General features: G+C 39.3%; 1 protein-coding gene across 1 annotated transcript; it reads right to left on the bottom strand.

The window, feature by feature from the left end:
* Window positions 1-759: 759 nt before the first annotated feature.
* LOC109915010 (clustered mitochondria protein homolog) lies at window positions 760-24,554 on the bottom strand (the record flags this gene model as incomplete). Its single annotated transcript, XM_048592897.1, has 14 exons — window positions 760-1,055; window positions 2,000-2,093; window positions 3,482-3,603; window positions 4,001-4,126; window positions 5,473-5,553; window positions 6,230-6,369; window positions 7,407-7,560; window positions 10,846-10,930; window positions 12,661-12,899; window positions 14,845-14,907; window positions 16,783-16,935; window positions 17,542-17,642; window positions 21,833-21,937; window positions 24,431-24,554. Coding segments are annotated over 14 exons (1,830 nt in total), but the record flags the coding sequence as incomplete, so codon positions are not given.
* Between the last annotated feature and the right edge of the window lie 446 nt (window positions 24,555-25,000).

Genomic DNA, 25,000 nt, shown 5'->3' with positions numbered 1-25,000 from the left:
TTATCAGTTTCCATTTCTAGATAACACCCAGCTCAACTACACTACAATGCTTTCTCTATACTATCACAAAGACAGACCATTCCTACTCCTATAATATTGACCAAATACACTCCTAAATAAGCTCATCTGTTGTTGAAACTCTTGTTTCAAGCTTTTGTTACCTCTAGGCTTTACTATTCCAATGTACTCTTGGATGGCCACTTATTTTCAATCCTTTGTAAACTTGTGGTTGCTTCAAAACTCAGCTGCCTGTGTTCTTACTCATTATTGCTTTGCTTGCTAATCCGAAGTGGCCCTTAGTTAAATAACATCTCAATTTTAAAATTCACATCATCTTCAACCACCCATGGCCTCAACCCTTTCTCATCGCTGAAACCTTCAAACCTCATATCTGCATTCCTCCACTGCAAGCTTCTTGAGTATCCCCAATTTTAATATGTTCAGTATTAGCACCCGTGCTTTCAGAAGCTCTGGAATTCTCACCCAAGCCATACCTTTTCTCTACTTTTTCCTTGTTTATCATTTCCCTGAAAACCTATATTTTGGACTAAGCTTTTGCTCTAACCTGCCTCAATATTTCCTTATGTGACTCAGTGCAAGATTTTGCTTGATTTAATAGGACTCCTGTGAAGTGCCTTTGGACATTTCACTATGTTAAAGACAATATATTAACTTGTTGTAAAGCTGGTATCAAATCCCACACGACCTATTATTGAGAATCAAACAGCACCATCCACCCACCTCCCACCCCCTCAATTCAATGCATTTTGGTTTTCTGAAAGGGACACATAATACATCTCCTGGCAAAGATCTTATCGACAAGACATGCCAAGCTGGGAGCAGGTTCTTTTCATACCTGACAAGATCCATAAGAAAAGACACTGGGGGGAGGGGAGGTAAACTAAATAAGGTACACAGACCTGTACTGGAGGCAGACTGGCATTTGATCCATTTTTGTAGATCTCATTCATGGTTCTTTGCAGATTCACTGCCTGCTGTGTAACATGTTTCAGGAATTCAGAGCTCCCTTTTGTCTTCTGATGAGTTTCTCCAAGCTGAGTTAGAAACAAAGTGTCAGAAAAATACAGGTTCAATACTGCCATATTTCCATACAGTTGTCTTCTCAGTAGTTAATATCCTGGAATTTTGCTCAAAGCAGTAATATTTATCCAGTTCTTCCTCTCAGGAGTGTAAATGGTGGAGGAGAATACTTGTGGTCAGTGGAAGGAGCATTCTGACAGGTGATTCAATTACTTAATACTGGGAACAAAGCTTTTAAAATCAACAGGCTACTAATAGTTGGCCTTTAACTTAAAGAGATGCCCATTGTTCCAATATCATAAAAATTTCATTTGGTCTTTGCACTGGCAACAGTACAATGTGGAATCTTCAATCCACTCACCCCACATCAAAATCTTATATTGTCCATTCTGCCCAACTGGTCCATGCCAATATTTATGCTGTACAGGAGTCTTCTTCCATTCCTCTGAATCTAACCCTATCAGTAAACCCTTTTAGTATGCTCTTTGGTGAGAGAAGCAATTACCACAGTAGCAACTTACCTTGCTGTACCATTGTATGAAATACCCCATTATGCTAACAATAAAACTGGTTGGAAGGGTAATCGTTATGTGGACCAGGAATTAACTATTCTTTACGTATAACCTTTTACTGACTGTATTGCAGATTGTCACATAAACCACTGGGGTAAGCAAATGAAGGGCACCTTCCTCTGCCAAAGATGAAGTTGAGGGAGGGGAAAATTATTCACGTAACTTTGTACACAGTTACAAGAAACAGAGTAGCTGGATCAACTGATTTCTTTGTTACAGAGATAAGAATTGCTCTAGATTAAATCAGTAGAGATCTTTATTCACCAGGGAAAGCATTGTTTGCTGTGGAACTACATGGACTTGCTACATACTCAGCACATTTCACATATACCTTAATAGAGCCTAATCTCTACCACAGCAGTAGACAACAGATTTAGAATAACTACCTGAGTCCTGTAGATGTTGTAGGCTTCCTTCTCATGTTGCACAGCATTTCGGAACTCTGCCTTGCTAGCATAAACTTGTGCCACAAGATGAAAGCTGTATAGTTAAAACAAAAGTTGTTGAGCTCATGATGTCCTTCATACGGGTCCTTAAATTGAGATCTATTTTTCATATGAGACATTAGTGACTTTCTGCAATGTGGAATTCTCCTGTAACATACATTTTAGTGGCTCCTGCAAACCATTCCGGATTGACGTGGAAAGAGTTAGTTGTGATTAATTCATAAAAGGCCATGTATTGTAATGAAATATATCTTTAAATGCCAAATCAGGCATTTTTTTTTGATATGACTGAACTTCAAACATAATCAGAAACATTGCCGAGTAACAGACTAATGCACTAGCCAGGCAAAAAATAATAATATAATTACATTTTTAAGCATGGTTCATAAAATTTACACTTCAAGCAGAGAGATGTTAATGGAACATTGTCATTTAGGCTACCTTTGTGTCAGTTCACAAGCTTTGGTGATTAAATCTTAAGGCCAAGTTTGACTTGTTTGAATTTTGTGTGCTTGGACATATGCAAAAAGTTGTCCTGAGTACTACTTCTCTTGATTGGTAAGTCCTAGGAGTGAGCCCTGTTGGAATTTCAACTTTATTTATAGCTTGTGAGCTCCCTGGTATGCACTAAAGTTGCTTACAATTACATAAATCATGTACATGGATGCTTTAGGGTGTCAGCATCAAGCATTTACAGGTTAGGAGTAGTTTAGATGGAGGTTTTTGGTTCCTGCTGACCTTTCACACAAATATACATACATTCAATTTAAAACCTGAAGCCAATCAACTCCCTGAGCCCACTGTGCCAGTTAATAAGATCATGGCTAATCAGATTATGACCTAAATTTCACTTTCTTGTGTACTGTCTGTTAGTATTTTTCTAAGCTGCAATTACGGCAGTGGCTATGATTCAAACACTACCTTATCGTCAGCAAAACTTTTGTGGGCTGGGGGAGGGATGGGGTTGGGATCATGAAAGGTGCTATATAAATGTAAGTCATCTACAAAGTTTATGTATTCAATATTTATATGGAACTTCAAATAACATGCTGTTGTAGCAGTATGACAATTTTAGAATGACCTTTTAACTGTGAGGGGCATTGACAATTAGGAGTTTTGCTCTGCAACCTGATGCCAACTGGGTTGAACAGTCAAATGAATTTATTCAGGGGCCTTGCAGCTAGTAGACAAGAACCTCTTACTCCCATCAGTCTAGCCAGGATTTGAACTCAAGTCCTCAAGAAACAAAGCTTCACGTGAAACATTTAGTTTCCAATAGAAACTACCAGCTTTGAAATGAATGAAAAAAAAGTTCTGAGCTGGCATGGGATCTGCAAGATTATTACATAATTTGTATCCCGTTAAGTTTTAAATTAATTCTGAGCTAAGTTTATCAGACACAGGAGGAATCCTGTGCTATACCTTAGAGCAGTCTCCAAAGCCTGGGCCCCGTAATACTTGAGCTTTAATTCCAGAGCTTTCTGCAAAAATCGTATTGCAAGGTCACAATCCAGTGCAGCATGGAGCATGAGGCCGATGTTGCTCTGTCGGAGGTTGTTGGGTAAAGATGGAGGGAAGAAAATAAAGTTAATTTCACAGTGAGAGTCACTTCAAGTACTGTCCACCACACATTGCTGTTTCAGGGAGTGAAGCTTCTACAATGACAGACTGGACCCCACTAAACCCTCAACCCTCCCCATCAGACACCAAAATGATGACTCTGTTACACTTCACTGAAGCATCAGTGTACAAATTTGTCTACAGTAAAGGTGATACTTAAATGCAAGTCTCAATGATTTCCAGTTTGATAAAATAATCAATTCAAGTGACTACCATCTTTGATGATTTTTAACTTGGACCCACCCATAACCCACACGAAAACAACCCAAGGACAACCGTTTTTCAATTCATTCCACTCTAAGCCGTCATGTACGTACTTACATCAAGAACAGCTATTTCCGGGTGATCTTCGCCAGTGACAGTGAGCATCAAGTAGAGAGCGCGATACAGCAGTCTCAGGGCTATTGAAACCTGGTTGTTTGCAAAGCAGTAGAGACCTAGGCGGGCCTGTGAATTAAAAACAATAGACAACAATAATGAGCATTACTTTACAGTTTCATCTTAATTAACATCTGAAGCTACACTGGAGGTGAGGTTGGAGTGAGGATATTGCGCAAGTCTTAATGATAGAGTGTAAAATAATGAACTTTGGCAGCATGCAAAATAATGGAATTATTGAAGCCAAAAATATTAATTTCTCTATTTTACAGTTATTTGCATTGTAATCACTTTTTGACCGACTGACAATTCTTGCCTCTAAGTAAGAGTTCCTACATTGGCTGAACTCACAAACAACATCGTACATCTAGATACTGATATTGTCAATAGGATGTTAGTGTTCGAATGAATATCTTATCTGCAGGTTCCTAGGGCATTTTCTAGCAAGATCACATGAACACATCCCTGAGAACATTGACAATATTTGTATAGACTCATCATTGGTGAATTTGCTGGTAATCTAGACGCATAAATCTATCTTTTGCAGAAGGTAATGGAACCATAATACATTCCCATTCCCAGCCACTTTACCAGAGGAAGATGATTATAGATAGCCATTAACTTTGTACCTTCCCCAGAAATAAATGATTTTCTAACTGCTGGTTGTTATTCTGCTGTAAATGGGAGTTTCACCCTGTGGAATCCCCACCTTAGCGAAGGGATGCCCTATAATCTGATTAATTGAGGCAGAGAAATAATTACAAAAAATTAAAATAAGCTGGTGCTGAAGACAAACCAAATGGCTGGAATAACATGATAGGTATAAGAGTCGCATGCCAATTGTTTAACCAAAGTAATAAGTAATCCAAAACTGTACAAACTAATTAAGGTAGAGAGATCATAAGTTATCAAAGTGATGGTGTCAAAACAAGCCAGTAATTAAGATTTTACAAATACAGAACAGTATGGTGGGGTTACGTGTAACGTAACATGAATCCAAGATCACAATTGAAGCCATCTTTATGGGTACAGACACTTTACTCACACTGTCAGACACTTTCGATCACCTGCAGACTTATTATTCAGCCAGTCGACACTCCACTCACACCATCTGTATGATCTTTTGATCTGTCTGCCTATAAAATTCTGTGCCTATGTGTATCTCTTCACTTCACCTGACAAAGGAGCAGTGCTAAGAAAGCTTGTGATTTCAAATAAACCTATTGGACTATAATCTGATGTTGTGTGACTTCTGACCTTGTCTACCCCAGTCCGATCTCCACAACTGTCAAAGTCAACTCAAGGAGTGGCAGTTTACCAAGGACACCTGAATATATAAGCATTCTCCAGCACAGGTTGAAAAAGAGAGAGAAAATTGATGGAAAAAATGGGGGAGGGAAACACAAGTTACTCACATATTCATGGATGGTATTGGGATGATCAAAGCCAAGAATCCGCTCACTGACTATTACAGCTTTCTGCTGGTTGCTTATAGCCTGTGTAGAAACAGATTTTTAAAAAACCCATCAGCATGGACAGTGCACAGCATTTGGGGAAAATCATCAGAACATACTGGCTTACAAACACTAACTCATCCCCCTGAAATTGGACTGTATAGAGGTAGCTAATTCTAGACAAACACTATGCATGTGACTTCTATAACTGCATGTCGCAGGACTAGATTTGTACTGACTGCTGCAGGAACCTGTCCTACACAATTATACACACTACATTCTTCACTGTCTCCCAATTTTAGATCCTAACTTAGTAAAAACTCTTCTTCCTTTGAATACTAATGATGAGAGGCTAGTGAAAAATATATCAATGACAGGCAAACAATATAGCAGCAAAAGGGCTCCAATTTGTTTATTTCCCCATAAGTGACTTGAAATGTGTAATGTCCAGACTTAGGATGGTCAGGTGTACAGTGGAAAAGTGTTATATTGCAGATTGAGCACGACTTGCAGGAATGAGGCAGTAGATAGAGATTATAACTTAAGACTCCTTGTGAATTTCACGTTCAGATTCCCTTGCTGTTAAAAGCTATCCGTGGACCTGGTGAAATTGGAATCTGAAAATATCCTAATATCATATCCTAATGGTGTGCAATGATGTTTTCCAGCTCTCACAGACACATTTATCAAGCTCCCCAAAACTGGAATTATTGCTCACCTCAGGGATGTTATCCATGATATAACTGACCCGTGCCAGAAGACTTAAACAACCACAGATGTCAGGGTGCAAGGCTCCATACACATTGTTGAATAGGTTTAAAGATTCAGTGAGCAACTCAAGGCCTTCCTTAATGTTTCCTAGGAACATAACATTAACAGTCAAAGCTATACATGAAGGAAGATTTGATGCAGGGGAATAAAAATTCACTTCTTTTTCTGCTCATCATCAATTTTGGACATTAATGATTCCTTGGGCAAAGACTACCAAGTATCCAAGAACTAAAGTTCATCCAAAATAGGTGTCTTTATAAAAAAAGTTGATAAGGAAATTAGGTGATGGGTCACATTCATCTTGTACAACCCCCAGGCACATACTTGACACAAAGCTGTAATTTATTGTGACTTACAAAGTTCAAATGTGAGCGTATATCCATAAATCCCTCCAGGCAGGCTCCTAGTTTCTCCTGATTGCACAGGAGGAGGAGGAGCATTGCAAAAGTCAAACGGTAATAACAAAGACGAGAGGGGAAGATGTAAGTGTGATCTCTTTCAATTGGACGAGAAGTTTGAACTGGAGAAAGCTATCGGGCTTTTGAAACCAGTGCCTTTTTTACTGACATCAATCCAATCTATTCACCTTGTCACCATATTCCCTATACAACGGTGAGCCTGTCATCATCAAATTATACATTACTTTTTCCCTCTAATCCTCTGGTATTTTCTTTTCCTTTGAGTATCTTTTCTACTCGTTTTGCCTTCCTTTCAAAATCCATGTTGTAGTCACTGACTTTTAAGAATAGTGCTCTATTCACGTACAATCAGCACTAGACAGGTGTCCGAGTTGGCCTGTGAAACTGGGTTATAATTCATGGTGACATATTGGGAAAGCTGCATTCTCAGGGCTCATCACAAATTAGATGTAGGGCAAGGCTCCCTCTCTTTTAAACATATGCCTAAAATCTCAGCTGCAGAGTCTTCCCACCTGTTCATTGAATAAAAATGGAACGTCACTATACTGAGCAATTTAGGGCCTGAATGCACGTTCCCTGAGATTTAGTTCCCCTTATCAAATTTTATATGAAAGAAATGCCAAGTACTTGTTTTTTGAGCTCATTGGTGTCACTCTTATCAATGTTTTAGCCGAACACAGCCACCATCTCTTTAGCATAAGATACCTTTCTGAATTGTTGTTTGTGCATTCTTATAAACTTGATTAGCATCTGTTGCCTTCACAATGATATGCTTGATCACAGGGAAGGAGTTGAGAATGTCGTCCTCAGTGAAGGTGGGCTTGTGACGACTGTCAAAGTTATATTCTCGCAGAAGAATCTGAGAGAAAGATTCAAGTTATAATGAACATTGTGCAACAAATCTGGTTCCTCAGATAACTCACCACCTGTATTCTGCCTCTTCCACGTGATCATTTATTTATGTTAAGTAATTAATTTCAACTAAGTGAGTTGACATAAATGCTCTTGGGGGGAGGGCGGCAGTGGGAAGAAATTAAATATTGTTTCTGATCACGGTCTAAAGATTTTTACTGGAAAACACATGTTTGTGAATTTCAAGGACAGGATCAGAATTAACGTGACCTATCAAAGCCATGTTCATCCTCACTGTCAAGATACAGAAGAACAACAGAATTGAATGAGGTATCACAAAGTGACTGGTAATGTGATATGAAACTGTAAGAGGAATGTGTCTTCAGTGGAGGAAACCTTGCAGAAAAACTAAAAATTGCAACTGCAGCAGAGTTTTTGAAGAGCCTGCCTGCAGTGTCCACCTTAGAAAACTGATGGAATTGGAGGAATTTGTTCCACCCTAAGGCCCGCAAGTAATTTTTTAAAAAATGAAACCCACCTTCCTATGGGCATTCCCTTGCTAGACCACACTCAAGTCTGGAAAAAAAGTGTGGAGCCTGCATAGAATTAGCCCAGTTAGACAGCATATTCCTCTTTGCCTGTTTGACTGAAAGTCATCCTAACAGCTGTAATTATTTTTTGCATCTGGAAGATGTGTATAATGGTGACTAGTTTCTATTCCACTGACTCTAAGAGGGATGAGATTTCACAGGAGCCAGCAGCTCTTGAATGCTAGAATAAGTAATTTAAACTGTATGCCAAGACCTAAATGTCAGCATGTCATTCATGCAATGGGAATGTGACAGCTAGACAACATTCATTTTTACCAAAATTCACACAAATGTATTTTTAATTTAAATAGTTGGTAGGGATCAGAAGTAGCCATTTAGTTTTTTTGCCCTGTTCTCAAGTCAGAAGCACTGAGGCCAATTGTCTCGTCCATCTCTACCCTGACTAACATTTGTTAACTTTTGAAATGATGACCTTTACGCTCAGTTTGAGATCTTCCCAATCTCTCCTCAAACAGCAGACAGCTTCCTGACTCATGTGGTGCTAACTGTCTGTTTTTTGCAGTCTCTGAAATCACTCATTTAGAATCAATTGTGTAAAATTCCATGAACAATATCTGAGAGGCAAGAAATATTTAACTGAAAACAGAGCTTAATTACTTACTGAGTAAGTGCTGGGACGAATAGAGAATACTAAAAGGCCTGGATAGAGTCATAGAATCCCTATAGCATGGAAGCAGGCCATTTGGCCATCATGTCCACACTGATCCTCCAAAAAGCATCCCACTCAGACCCACCCCAGACCTGTAACCCATGACTTCCCATGACTAATCCACCTAACCTGCACACCCTGGACATCATTGGTAATTTAGCAAGGCCAACTTACCTAACCTGCACATCTTTCGACTATGGGAGGAAACTGGAGTACCCAGATGAAACCCACACAGGGAGAATGTGCAAACTCCACACTCATAGTGACTTGAGGGTGGAATTGAACCCAGGTCCCTGGCGCTGTGAGGCAGCAATGCTAGCCACTGAACAACCATGCTGCCCTGAATAGAGATGAAGAAAGTGTTTCTAATAATAAGAGAGACTCAGCGTGTAGAAACAACCCTTTAGAACTGAGATGAGGAAACATTTTTTTCAGCTAGAGGGTGGTTAATCTATGGAACTCATTGCCACAGAGTCCTGTGGATGCCAAGTCTCCGTGTAAGATAGAGATAAACAAGTTTCTTGATTAGTAAGGGTCAAGAGTTATGGGGTGAAGGCAAGAGATTGGGGATGAGTAGCATATCAGCCATGATTGAATGGTGGAGCCGATTTGCTGGGGTGAATGACGTGATTCTGCTCTTATCTCTTACAGTCTTATTCCATTAAGTGAAGCACAGGTGTGTGTCATTTACAGTCAGTGAAACTTTGATCATACTCCTGTGAAGTCCTTTGGAGTAGTTTGGTATGTTAAAGACACTATGTAAGTAAAAGTCTTTTCTAAAAAAAATCAGAGCTGGGACTCTTGCATACCATTGCCTTCTAATCAAATCCAGGCATATGACAAATTTTGAGATTCCGAAAATATTTCTAGCTGCAACTAAGAAATTTTAGATCATGTAAGCAGGCTTTAATTGTACATAAGTAAACTGGAATCCAACTAACTAAATATCTCCATGTGAGTACACCTTATTTGTTTTCTCGCCTCATATTGCTCTCCCTTTATGTCTCCCATGAGGAGTGTAACTTGTATTCATTAAGCATAAGGAGGCTTAATCCATGTGCTGTATGCAGAGGAAGAGGAGATTACAATGCTTTCACAAGCAGCAACAGCAGATGGCTGTCATGCCAGGGGGGCATTCTCAGTGCATAAGCCCAGACAGCAGAGTTGAAAGAAAATGACAGATGAGTGTTCCTACAGTCTTATTCTCAATCAGTATCTGTGTAAGGACACAGACACAAAACACAATGTGCAATGAACAGAAGTGGGAACAGGCTAATTCTTTTCCTCCCTAATCTCTTCATTTAGCATTGCCATGAATTCCAATGATAGGATCAGCCATGACTCTAATGGAAGCAATCTCACCCCTGAGTAGAAGGTTGTACATTGAATATAAGAACACAGGCCAACACTCCAGTGTAGTACTGAGGGATTGCTCCTTTGTTGAAGTGCTGTTCTTTTTGAAATTAATAGTAAATCAAAGATTTATCTCACATAAAAGATGCTAAGACACTGTTTCAAAGAAGAGCAGGAGCATGATTACTGACATTATAGTCAATATTGATCCCTCAAATCAACATCACTAAAATACATGATCACAGTGCTGTTAGACATTAATGTGTTCAAAAGGGCTGCTACAGTTTCTATATCATAACAGTGACTACATTTCAAAATATTTTATTGGCTGTTAAACGATTTGGGCTGTCCTGAGGTCATTAGCTGCTATATAAATGCAGGAATTTATTTATTCGGCTAAAACGACACAAATCAGACACCAAACCTAAGACTTCTCTGACTTTCCCTGGCTCAATCCTGTAACAGCATGGTGCATTTAAGCCAATCAGAATTTAGTCCTCAAAGTATTATCCATTTCTATCTTTTCTCATGTTTTGCTCAGCAACCTCATCAATATTTACTGAAATAGTGTGTGATGAACTTATAGCACAATATTGAGTGTTTCATACAAATGGAGAAGACATATACAATGACAGGTCACATAAATGCTTCACACTTATAGTAGCAGGATTGGCAGTACCTGAATTCCAGCTTTTATGCAGAACTCACGCAGCAGGGATACCTTCTGCAAACCAAACCGTTCCACCACCTGATCAATCCCGTCACTGGAACATAACAATCACATAAACATCAGCTAATAGTAAGGAAGTGAACCTGGAGGGTTCTGTCAACAAGTCTATTTTGTGGTACTTTAGCAAATGCCTTTTTGATTTCCATTTATACCACAATCACTTCACCCTATCTTCATCTCTTTTAACTCATCATAAAACTCAATCAAATTACTAAAATAAAATTTGCCTTTAACCAATGTGTTGATTTTCCTTAATTAATCTGCACTTGTCCAAGTGATTTTAATTTTTTCTATGATTATCATTTCTAAAAGCTAGGGCTCTTGTGGCACAGTGGAATTGATCCACCCACAGTGGTACCGCAGAGCAAGGAGACACAGGTTCAAGTCACACCTGCTCCAGGGGAGTGTCAGAGCCTCTCTGAACAAATTGATTAAAATAATTTCATCTTTAAAAGTTTTCCTGCCAACAAGGTTAAATTGACTGGCCTGTAGTTGCTGAGATTATCCTTACATATGGGGAAACACATATCTGAGGAGGGCTAGAGGCTTATGAACAGTACCTCTTCAACCTCCACCCTTATTTCTCTAAGCATCCTTAGGTGCATCCCAATTGTTTCTTGTGACTCCCAACTTTAAATACATCCATCCATCTAAATATTTCTTGTTCATCAATGTTAGCCCACCAAGTATCTCAACTACTTCTCTGTCACTAAAACTTTGGCAGCATCTTCCTTCATGGTAATGACCAATGCAAAGTACTCAATTCAGCCATGTTCCCTCTCTCCATTTTGATCACCACCCTCTTCTGACTCACTTTCTTTAATAATTTATATAATTTTCAGAGACTCTTTGGATTCCCTACTATGTTAGCTGACAATCTTTTTTCTTATCTTCTCTTTGCCTCTAGTAATATGTTTTCACATCAAACCAATCTGACATCTGTGCTGTGCTCCCTTTTTCTGTTTGTATTAGGCTTTTGATTTCTTTCATCATCCAGAGAGCTTTGGCTTTGTCACCTTTGCTTATCCATCAGGGGAATGTAACCAGTTGTCCCCAAACTCTCTCTTTCTTTTAAAAAAGGCAGACCATTGTTCTGTTAACAGCTTGTCAATCTTCAATTCCAATTTACCTGCGATATATCTGTTCTCATCCCAATGAGATTACTTCTCCCCAAATTTAGTGCTTTTCCCTTGATCTGTCTTTTCCCAAGATATGATACTATGATCACTGTTCCCTCAATTCCCCAGTAGATACTTGTTCCACCTAAATCCCCAGTACCAGACCTAGCAATGTCTCCTCTCTCACTGGGCTCAAGAATATTTGCCACAATGAATGGAAGTACTCCAGGACCCCTCATCCTCGGAAATCACGTTCAAGTGTCCTACAGGTAAAAGAGATGTTTGTATTACTGATCTACCTCAAACCAAAGGAATATTTATCCACCCACTCTGAAGTTAAGAACCAGCACATCTTCAAAACCAGGGAATAGCAAGATGCTCATGATCATATAGCTTGGCTCTCATTCTTCAGAAAACCTTCAGGATACATGTTGCCCTACATTCTCTGCCTGTGGCCCCCAGAGTGACCAAGTAGACTTCCCTGATGCGAAGCAAAAGCAATTGCACTCCACATATTAAAGTATCATATGAGACAAGGTTATAAATAAGTTACAGCAGGAATTTCTTCACCGCTAACAATGGATGGTGCAGAAAGGGACTGAGAAATAAATGTTCAAATATGCTAAACACCAGTGCAGTTACCTACCAAGCCAAGGCATAGCCAAAGCTTTCATTAGCTTCATTGTTAATCTGTTTCCACAGCTCAGTAGGAGTCAGATTAGCCCATGCTGTGTCATTTCCAGGAATCCGCATCTTTCGCTTATTCTTTTTCCTGCGTGACACAAGTTCATCTGGAAGCAGGTGTGCAACAGGATTAGGGTAGGAGCTCAGAAAGCAGTTCAGAAAGTGACTGATGGCAGATGAGCATGCTGATATCTCCACAACCTGGGAGAAAAAATAAAAATAAGAATAAAAAATAGAAATATGAACTGCATAAAAATAAATCAGAGCTGAAGACCCCTTGAAAGTTACAAAGCAAGATGTATCCCTTTATATAACTACATCTTAACATTGTATTCTTTCTTAACATCCTTTCTTCTTTTCAAATAAGCTCCTCAAAGTGATCACACCAATGAGTAATATGGCTGGGATTAAGCCCATTGGTCCATAAAAGCTAGTGTGCATTAGTGAGAGGAGGAAAAACATGACACAAACTGTACAAAACTTTGAGCTATAAGTCACACAATCCTACCAGCTTCCAGAAACCAGTCAAATAAAGCACCTCACACTTTTATATTGTTGCCTTCCTTTCTATGGCTATCCCTACTTTCTTTTCAATTCCTTGGGTCACCAACCAGACTTACATGAGGAGGTGAAGGGATGCCTAACCTGCCAGGTTGAATTGTTGAGAGATTGACTACACCAGGAGGTGACTGTCCCTTTGGTGAAGTGTTGCCCCAATGTGATATGGCTGAAACTTCGAATCCAGTGGTCTCAATCCGTGGCACACCATTCTGGGTTACTGCATTGATCTTTCAATAATGGTATTGATGCTTCTCAAGAGCATTTTAGTGAAATGTTATTTTTCTGATTCACAAATATCTATTCCATCTGCCTCCCACCACCAGTTCTAGAACCAACATTTTTAAAGCATCTGTTGATAGAGGACCCTGATAGCAGACATTGAAAACATGATTTACATTTGAATGTCAGCCACATTCTGTAGAGGCAGGGCTATTGTAAGGGGGAATCCCAAAAGAACAGATTTTATTATGTATGTCCCACAAAAGTTAGCCATAAGAGTTTCTTTGAATTGTTTTCAGTGCAGTTCCCATCACAAGCAGGACAAGAAATAGTAAAGCGGGGATGAGGGGAGATATCTGTTGTCCGACGGTGCAGTGGCTTGCAGACAGATGACCTAGGTTGGGAGGTTCACTGGCTAGTTTGTAAACCCAAAGGGAATCCTATGAGTTCAGGAGCAGTGTTGTAAAGGCACTCATTTCCCGGATTTACCCATCTCACCTTCTTCCAGCTATCAAGTTTCCCCAAAGCTTGGGACACTTAGTCGCCTGAGGTTAGGGATAGAATGACTCAAAATGAAGGCAGACAGCCCCATTAAAAATTTTAAGTGACTAACTCATGTCCTGTGAATGGATTCGCTGCTCGCACTACCTGCCCAGCCTCCACCACCTTCACACCCCCACCACCCGCTTACCCCCAACCCAATCCAATCTGTTATAACTAGAAATGGGCAGGATAACTTTCTGACTAACCTTGACATAAGCAAAAACACACTAGCTTCTGGGAGCTACAAATCAGCTCAATAATTTACTGCAAATATTTTCCCAGTGCAACAGAGGAAATATAGGACTGAAATCTAAGCCCCACATTTCACCTGAGCACAGATGTAATTACACAGCCAACGAAATATTAGCCAGCAACATGCAGAGTCAGGAAATAGGTTGAGAGAAGAACCTGGCTATCTCCTCAAAAGCAGCCAAATGCATGATACTCTCTTACATTTGTTTTAGTTGCCTTGAATTTTCCTGTTTCCTCTCTGAAGATGATGCCACATGTTCAGAAAACAGTTCAAGTTTTGTGAAGGCCACTAAGCAGTGCCTGATTCTTTCCCCACACATGCAGTATTTATTAATGGATAGCAACAAGGAGGAATGATGATGGCTACTTTCCCTCTCACTAATTCAACAGACACCAAAGCCAATTTTAACACTGCTGCTGAACTGACTGACTGAGACCAGCTAACACCGCACAGAAGATGAATTGAGCCATGGGCTTTCCTGTTCTTTTGGGAAGCATATGAAGAATGTGTTACACTCACTCTCCCTCCAAGCCATAGCAAATTGCCGTATTCTATAAATAATAAGATTACCTGCAGGTAGAGGACTATAATGTGCTTTGCTGCCCGAGTGATGATTTCGCTGATTAACAGTCTCTGTAAGAAATACAAACATTTAATCTTAGATGGTGACCAGCTATTGAAGGTCCAGAATTACAACAAATTCAACTATGGTGTTAAACCTGATCATAGATGTTATTTCAGGTATCAATCCTGGTGACTTTTTTGAGGGACATGTTTAAATCCCAAATAGATGCACAAGTTTATTGTTCATTGAACAAAATCGGAAGAGAAAGCCATTTGACCCTTCGAGCCTGCTTCACCATTCAATGAGATCATGGCTAATCTGGTTAGGGTCTCCAGCTTCCCCCCAGAACTCGAGTCCCTTTTCTACCCAACTCAGCCAGCCTCTACTATCGTCTGTCAAAGAGAATGATGCTCTGAGAGAAATAAAACAAAAATACCTTCTTAAAAAGGGGAAATGTCTTACTCTCAAACTACGTCCATTAGTTTTAAGCCCCCACATAGAGGAAGCATCTTCTAAGTAAAATATCAGGAACGGAGGCAGAAATCATGGGCTTCAGTGTTGTTTCTTGCCCTGACCCTGGCCCTGAGCACAGGACGCCTGCCTTCAATTCCAGCACAGTGGGTCCCTGAGAGTGCTGGGCTTCAGTTTGAGCCCTGATGTACCACCCAGTCCTGGGTCCTATACACCATCACATTAAAAAGGCTGATACCATTGAATTATACCACTGCATACTAATTACAAAGACCACAAGCCGGTGGATAGTTACTTGTTCAACAGATTATATGCTTCCCACAAAGAAATCTATCATGCATCCACTCTACATCTTTATGTGTATAAATTCATAACCCGTAAGTTCCACTGTTTCTGATTTTGTTTCTCTCCACTTCTAACTGTGATGACTTGTGCTGGAGTTATATAGGTTTGGGCTTTCCTAACACATTGGCAGTTAGAGGACTGGCAAACTGATGGAAGCTGATGTGCACAGGGGTACAGAGGCTTGGAGGCTCAGCTATCTACCTAGCTAAGCCAACTAAATGATTGAATACAGGCTGCTGCCCACCTCCATGAACATTTTGCCCCTGCCAGGAAAGCCAGTCCCTGCCTCCAAAGGATACTGGGTGAAACCTGGGCATTTCAGAGTGCATGGAAGAGCCTCCCTAATAGCAGTGACCACCTTTACATCAAGTTTTTCATTGATGCTGTCCGAGCACACCTCCCCGTATCACCCTCTATTGCTACTGCATATTTGCTAGGCCCACATTTCCTCTGAAGACCTACTAGATCCTCAAGAGTATCTTATCATTGAAAGTGTCCTCCACCTGGACCCTGCAGCATCTGCAATGATAACCATCAATAGGGGTGCTGCTAAATGGTAGCTCTTGAGGCAGCCTGCCATTCTGAACTGAACAGTGGCTCAGGGGATAGCCACTTAATTGACAGCAACTAGCAATAAGCTGCCCTTGGTTCCACCTCCCACTGAAGTTGGCAGGGCAGGCGGACATCTCCTGCTTTTGGCCTGGGTGGCAGCACTTGCCAATAAAGGGAAATTCTTAGCTCACAGTTTCAACAAGCACCAGCCACCCTTTCATGCTGTGCCCCAGTGGCTTTTCTCACATTTATTATCATATAGGGTTGTATCATAGCTTAACCCGGTAAATCTACACACATACTTTCACAGGTATACAGAGGCTGATTTACTGCCAGTTGAGATCAGCTCACTTATGAGCACAGGCCATGGATCAAAGCTGGAATTCCTTTGTTTCTATGGCTCAGTTCCATACTAAGCAATAATATTATGAATTGAGCCATTGGGCCAGCCCATCAAGTGCAAATTCAGAGACTATCAAATAAGCATGAGGACTTCTTAAAGGCAATACATATGTATACAGTTTGGTGATCAGTCCCCCTCCACATCACAATCTCTCCCTTAGCTGAATACATACAGAGATATGTTCCAGATATTGTTTGTCTTCTGACTGGCTTATCAGCTGTGCTATTTTACCAATGTATCGAATATTAATTCCACATTTGTGCAAGCCATCTGTCAATGTTCTACCATCAATAGGCACAGTGACATGATTCACACAGTCTTTGATCTGAAAAACAGAAAAATAAGATGGAAAGGAAGTTCAGACTTTATGCCAGCCACCATTTAATAGATATTTTCTTCCAACAGCCATGCCTCCTCCATAATACCTCCTCCATAACTAGTTAATGACAAACAACAGCTGTGAAAACATTCCATCCAAAAGTGCTCATTTGTTTCCATATTTGAGAGGCCTGAGGTTTGCAATCAGAAATATCTATTCGAATTCCATTTCCTTGCTTTCCCCATAATACTAATGTTTCTTTAAGTGTTTATCCAATTCTTCCTTAATCATCTTCTTTGAATCAGTTCAGTAGCTATTTGTGATAAGACATTCCATGCCATAATATAATTTTACAAGACAGCATTCCTTTTAACTTCTCCCTCTGCTATTAACGTGTGTGTGATCCTGGTGACCAAATCACCAGTCGATAGAATTTCTGTCATTGACCCTTCCACAACTCCAAACATTTAAAGTAAATTTCCCACAACCTTTCACACTCTTAAAACATATAGCCTTATTGTTTTTATATGTCTGTTATGATGTTATTATATACACATCTCAAATCTAATTCCTGTAAATTGATATTTGCCTTTTATCATAGAAGTCACTTACAAAACTGGGAATTTGTACAGTCAAAAGGAAAGCTGCAATTTCCTTCATCAATCGCTTCTGAAGTTGCAGAGCCTCTTGTTCAGATTCATGAAATCTTACAACTGCAACAAAAATTCAATTCTGATTTACAAACAGACCACTGCATCTTGGCAGAGAAGGTGCTATACAATACACCAAGTGATTAAAACCCAACTCCAAGCATACAATGTGCAATATACTCAATTATTTGCAATGCATTCACAATAAGTCAACTATCTACAGTGCATTTATGACGAGCCAAATTATCTATTTATGATCATGGATCATACGATTGAATGGTAAACCAATTTAATGCAAATTGCCAGGGAGTTCTGTAATGGTGCCAATGATGAGTTATACCTTGCAACGTTAATGCCAAATATTGCACTTCCTTCAATCTATTTGCATTTGAGAAGATAGGAATGTCAGTGATAATATCAATTGCTTTGAAGGTAAATGGCACAGTGGTTGTGTTTGCGAATCCCGTATTGCACTATATAGTCACTTCAGGACCAACATTGGAATGGAAGAAAGTCAAACAGTCCTTAAGATTCAAGATAAGAGGAAGAAATGTCTCTACCACCCATTTCCCAAATAAAAAAGCATCTTTTACAAACTGACATCTACGTCTGTCTGTGCAAACACAGTAATATCACATTTCATGAAATGAATAAAATAGAACCAAGTAATATTTATCAACCACTTCTTGAAAGCTCAGACATCATGAAGTGGACAAACTATTTTGGCAGAATATTGTGCTTGATGGCTCCAAGGATGTTAGCATGTCACTTGCTCTTTATAATAAATGGTATATTTTAACATATACAGGAGTGACAAGGTTGTGCACAAGGTTTACTGGGTTTCCCTAATTGCTTAGTGGAAAAGTACAGACCAATTTGATCTTGAGCTATGTGGAAAAAAATTAAAATTTGAATTCTAGTCTAGCTAATCTACTTGCTATCCAATGAGAACATTGTCTGCAGACATGAGACTAGCAATCACATGGTTGTTTACACCACTGAGCTCCATCACTTCTCTTAAGCCCTCTACTACCTCTCTGTTGTCAGATTGTTTGGATCAGACGTTCCTTTATTCAGTTAAATGTTGAAGAGAAAGGTTACGGTTCCTAGCCTGCCTGTAATAACTGCAACACAGACTGAGTCACACTGGGGTTCTATTTGATTCTGAGCTTCTGGTTCCATTTCACTCCATCATAAAAACTGCATTCTTCAATCTCTGCAGGAATACTGCATTCTTCATGACCCCGTTGAAAATCTTATCCAATGTCAGCTATGCTCATACTTTGGTTTGCACAAATCTCATTGCTCCTACTCTATCCAACATCAAGTTCCATCAAGCCTCGTCTTTGAAACCATGCTTATATTTTTCAAACATCCCTAATTTTTTTTCCAGCTCTACACACTCATTCCCTTCCTCGGACCACTTAAACATTATATCTCCTATCAGACTACAGTTGCTGTCCATGCCTTCAACAGCCCCAGTCTCAAATCCCTCCCTACTATCTTTTTTCTCTTCTCATTTAGGACCGTCTTTGATTAAGTTTCTGGTCACACCTTGTAACATTGCTTCTTTTGATCAGAAACAATATCTTTGCCTCTATGAAGTATTTTAAGATAGTACTGTACATGAAAAGCTTTACTTAAATGCAAGGTCTTGGTGAAACCTGACACTCTACAATAGCTCAGGAGGGTGCACGTTAATCAATTGAGCCATCAACATTATGCAAGGTATCTCATCAAATTTTACCATTTCCTTAGAAATATGTCAATTTAATCTAATTGTATTTTTCATTTATTCCTCATGTGAAAGATACCAGCAAACCACGTGCATTGCCCATCTTTCATTGTACTCCCCTGACAACTACATAGTTTGTCAGATCCTTTCGGGGAGTTAAATGTTAACTACATAATGTGGGATCAGAGTCACATAGAGATAAGATTCAAAAGGAGTCACAAGTGTCCTTCCCAAAAATAACAAATTGATCTATTACACCAGCTTTCAAAGTGCAAACTTTCAAAATGCCAGATTTATTGAATTCTTGAAACTTTTAAAATGACAAATTGAGTTTTGCTTACCAACAAACATACCACTTATGCACTGTCCCCATATAATTGTGGAACTGGCTCGAATTGGACCCATTCCTTCTGGTTTGCAAAAAGTGTTATGTTCACTGATAAGAACATGAATACCAGAGAGGACACTATTTCCAGCTATTAATGCTTTAGTTTGGTCCAAGAATCTACATAAACAGGATCTGCCTAAACATTTGATCTAAACTTAGAACATAGAACATAGAACAGTACAGCACAGTACAGGCCCTTCGGCCCACAATGTTGTGCTGAACTATTACCCTAATCCTAAGGCCTATCTAACCTCCACCCCTACCTTATACTATCGTCAAATTTGATTAAATTATCATTAAACCTTTGAAGATTCAGTCACATCTCTACACCATAAAATTATAAGTTTATTCCAAGAACAGAACATACCAACAAGAAAAGCAGGCAATTTGTAAGCGAGTATGAAATGCAGAGGAAACTAGGGATAGAAAATAGTAAACAAAAGGACTTTGGAGGTTCTCGAAAAGATTTACTTCAAAAGATAAATACTGCAGATGAGCTGAGGATGCAGACAGACAGTTGGAAATATCGTTGTCATGCAAACAAGGTTTAAAGGACAGTACAGATAGCAGCTCAATGTTTCCAGTTACAGACCTTACAGACAAGATAGAGAAGAGGTTTGGAAGAAAAGAGGGTTGTAGTATTGAGGAAACAATTACAACAGAGGGGAGAAAAGAAAAAGACCTCCAAGTATAAGAAGTCTTCCACACTCTGAGGGCATTCCAAAGCACTTTGCCACTAATGAAGTGCTTTTGAAGTGTAGGCTCTATTGTAAATACAGGAAATGTGGTAGCCAGTTTGTGTATAGCAAACTCCCACAACAGCATTTTAACAATGACTAGATAATCTGTTTTCCTGCCATTGATTGAGACCAGGTAACTGGGAATAATTCCTTGTTGTTTTTCAAAATAGTGCCAAAGGTTCTTTTACATTCACCTGACAGCACAGGTGAAACCATCACTTAATCTGTCAGCCAAAGGATGGCACCTGTGACAGTACTGTACGTCCTCAGTATTGTATTTCAAATTTCAGAGTTAAACATTTACAGAAAATAAAAAGGATATCAATGAGCAAGGCATATCTGATGTAGGTTACATAGATTTCAGCAAGGATTTTGATATGGTCCTATTTGGCTGTTTGGTCAGAAAAGTAAAAGTCCAAAGAATCCAAGGGAAAGTAGTAGGAGATAAAAGGCAAGGCAAAATACTGCAGATACTGGAAATTTGAAACAAACACAGAGAAAACTGGAGCAATTCAGTGGGTCTGGCTGCATGTGTGAAGAGACAACCAACATTAACCTTTCGAGTCTTCTTCAGACTTGAAATATTAACTCTATTTCTCTCTCTCCAGGAGACAAAGGGTAATGGGTTCTCGGTGCTTTGCAATTGAAAGACTGTTTCCAATGGGGTTCCACAAGGCTAAGAACTGAGTCCCTTGCTTTTCAATGATATTTATTGGAGAGGTTTATATTTAAATGTAGGACACATATACAGCATTTTTGTAGATGATACAAAATATGACTGTGGTTGACAGTGAGAAAGAAAGCTGTAACCTCACAAAAAGGTATCAATGGGCTAATTGAGCAGGCAGATTGAGCAGGCAGAGAAGTGGCAATTACAATTCAGTACTTGTGAGATAATGGAAGGGGGTGAGGAGGGTGGCAGGATGTAATCAAACAAGAGCAGGGAATACAAAATAACTAGTAGCATAATGAGTAGTACAGAGGGTGCAGGATCCCAGATTGCATGTTCACCGATCCCCGAACGGTAGCAAAACATCACAGCAAGGATATGATTGGCTAGAGAGGGGATTTACAAGAATTTTGCTAGAAATGAAGATGTTTAACTGTGAGGGTAAGATTGAATGGGCTCTGAATGTTTTCTCTGGACCAGAGGAGGCTGATGGGAGGTTTAGTTAAGGAGTATAAAGTTATGAAGGGCCTAGGTATAGTGGGTAGAAAAGGTTTGCTGTAGTTCCCTTTGCAACGAGGTCAATAAACAGGTAGTGCTGATTTAAAGTAATTGATAGAAAATTAGAAAGGAAGAAAAATATTTCATCCAAAGGAAGCTGCAACTCACTTCCTGATAGGTGAAAAATTCTTATTACAGTTTTAGGAAAGTACTATACATTACCTGATGAATAAACATTTGGATTGAAACGAATGTCAAAGATGGTGTCACTGATGGAACCCACCTCCTGACATACTGTCTTCATTTCGTCAACATCCCTGAAATGATCTATACAGGAATATAAAAAAAAACACAATGCAAGTTAGGATAAGGTCTCCAGAATCAGATAACACTTGTTACAAGAATTTAGAAAAACTTGAACATTAGACACACCGTCTCCAACACTATGTTCCATTGTTGTTATACTAATGTATAGGTCCCAATAAAAGCTTTAAAAATAGTGAGTGCACATTTACAGAGGAATGTGAAATTTTGATATCTGGCATAAAGCAGACTTGATACGCAACTGACAAATCATTCTGAACAGTATGCACGAGAGATCTTGTATTTGCTGATGTTCTATTGTCCATGTTGCTAGAATTGCTAAATACTGGATCACATGTACCAAGGATTGCCAATTCTAGTAGGGTGTATTCCTGGAGGTTTCATCAAACGACCTCTGTTTGGAGAAATGCATTTATACAGTGTGACTTTCTATAATAATGTGACCTCTGATGTAGTTGCTTTCTGTTTAGAGGTATGCAGGCAGAAGCTAGTGAAGCCAGCACATCAGACATGATACCTGAAGAGTGCAGCTGAAATTGAGTGGATTTTGAAAGTTGCGAGATACAGCTACAGCAAGAAACATCAATGAATAATTTGAACTTTATTCTGAAGGGACAGTCAGCATGGTTTTGAAGTTTCCAATTACTCGAAAGACAATCTGACAGAATCGGAACTTCCTCCAGTCTCTTTGGTAAAATTATGAGATAGACACAGAGTAAAGAGAAAACTTGATCAAATAAGAGTAACTAGTCAAGTCTGTTATCAGTGTTGGGGAAAGAGTACTGCAAACTGTATTACACTCTAGATCTCACCAAGGGACAGAAAATCAGAATGGAGAAATTTTGAAGGCTTTGAAGTCTTATTTACTTATGTTATTTGTGAATAGAATGTGTTTACCCTTAGAGCTCAGACAGCGATATTGATCAGTATGTGAATGCATCAAAAGATGATTTCATCAGAGATAGGATTGTCTTAGGAATAAAAGACCTGAGCAAGACAGCATGTCAGTTGGCAGAAAATAAATATACTCTCCAGAAAGCTATGACAATTGCAAAGCTTCTTCACATGTTAAGTCATTAGCTGGAGTATTAATAGGAGAACTGATAAGCTTTGCATTATGCTGAGAGAAAGTCCAGGCTAATAAGAACAATAAAATGGAGAAAAGAAAAACATATTGGCAGAAGAACCAGCAGAAAGATCAAAGCCTATGTATAAGCTGTAAATAATGCAAAAAGCATTACACAAAAGAAACATGTTTATTGTGAGGAAAAAAGTACTCTAACTTCAAGAAGCTGAATAAGAGGGCACAACTGTGTCTTGCTGAAAACAAACAAAGCAAGCCTATGAATACAGCTACTGGAGAGATGCTGAGAATGATTTGGATAAATCATTCTATTCCATAGAACAGGTTGTCTCATCTCACAGAGACCTGGGATTGTTAGAACGTGAAGTGTCAGATAGCCCTGGTGCTATATGCAGCATCACAAGCTTTGTGAACTTAGGCCAAGTGGCTCAAGACAGTGACACAAAATTATTCCATTGAAGTTAGAGTTAAGGCTGTATGCTGGATGAACTTTCATCCAAGAGGACAGATTAAGATGAAAGCCCAATGCAATAGGGAGAAAGAAGATCTGTAGACAGTAGACACTAAGCAAAACCCACTCATTTCATCTGAGATAAGTATGAAATTCAGACTGGTAACCCTACCAGAAGAGATTTGCAGTGTCTTGCAGGGGATCAAGTCATCGACTGCTGAACAGATCCTGAAAATGGATGTTTTCACAGGTATTGGATGTTTTCTTGGTTAATATCAAGGGGTTGTTGCATCTCTACCACAAACTCAGTAGATGAAAATGTGAGGCCAACTTAGCATCTTCTGAGGAGAGTTCCAAATGCCCTCAAGTCCAGCATAAGAGGCAAGATAAAGGAGCTTGAAAAGTAGCGATTAATCAAGAAAGTCCTACAGATTGAATTAACAGCAAAGTAGCAGTGAAAAAAACTCTGGAAAGTTTACAGTATACATAAATCCAAAAGATCTCAATAAAACTTTGAAGAGATTGCACTACTCAGTGCCAACTACTGAAGAAATTTTGTCACAACTTGCCAAAGTAAGGGTCTTTACGACCCTTGATATGAAAAATGGACATTGGCAAATTAAGTTGAATCAAAGCAGTAGTTTTCTGACTACATCTGGACAGCATTTGGGAGATGCCAATGTTTCCACAAGCCACTTGGCATTCCTACTGCTCTGGAGTGGATCACACTGCCTAATATTCTGCATGGTAAGAACTGGGCATATGTTGGATCACTAACTCTCCAAGTATGTTGCAGTCTCCAGGGATGAAGGATTAATGTTCTGGGCACTGTGACTGTGAATGATCTACTAGTCTACAGATGTGGAGATATGACTGAAGACACCACAATAGACAATGATTACAATCTACTAACAGAGTAGAAGCTACTAGAGATAGCTCAGCAGATGAAGCAGATGCTAACCAAGAAAATAATGCAATTGAAGATGATTGAAGCCAAGTACATAGGTCATGTACTGAAAGTGAAAGGACTTCATCCTGATCCAGATAAGTTGAGAACTGTAGTAACGATGCAGCAACCAACAGATCTGAAATAAGAACAACATTTTATTTATTTATCATAAGCAGTGAAGCACAGAATAAGCAGCAGCTTTTTCTTCCATTTAACAACTAATGACAATAATGTCAGTCCTGAGGTACTAAAACGTCAACAATACAGTTAATCCGCAAGTGTATTGTCAGTAAGCCCGAACTTGGAGTAACCCCTATGCAGCAAGGTCAACCAGTTGCAATTCCATTTAGGTCAGTAATGCTAACTGAAGGAATATCATCCCAGGAATGAGCAGACACCAGATGAACACTAAACACCAGCTCATCCACGTACCGTTAGCCAAACTGGCCACTTTAAAGATTATTTGAAGATGACATGTGCAGGGACAGATAAAATTGGGATAGACTAGAATAACAAAGAATGTGTAATGATTTTCTGTACAGTCCATGTATGTTGGGTAACTTGAAATTGTAAATGATAATT

The sequence above is a fragment of the Rhincodon typus genome, unplaced genomic scaffold (assembly GCF_021869965.1).
Source record: "Rhincodon typus isolate 14 unplaced genomic scaffold, sRhiTyp1.1 hic_rhity00001991, whole genome shotgun sequence".
Lineage (NCBI taxonomy): Eukaryota > Metazoa > Chordata > Chondrichthyes > Orectolobiformes > Rhincodontidae > Rhincodon > Rhincodon typus.
This window is presented reverse-complemented; position numbering and strand designations above follow the sequence as displayed.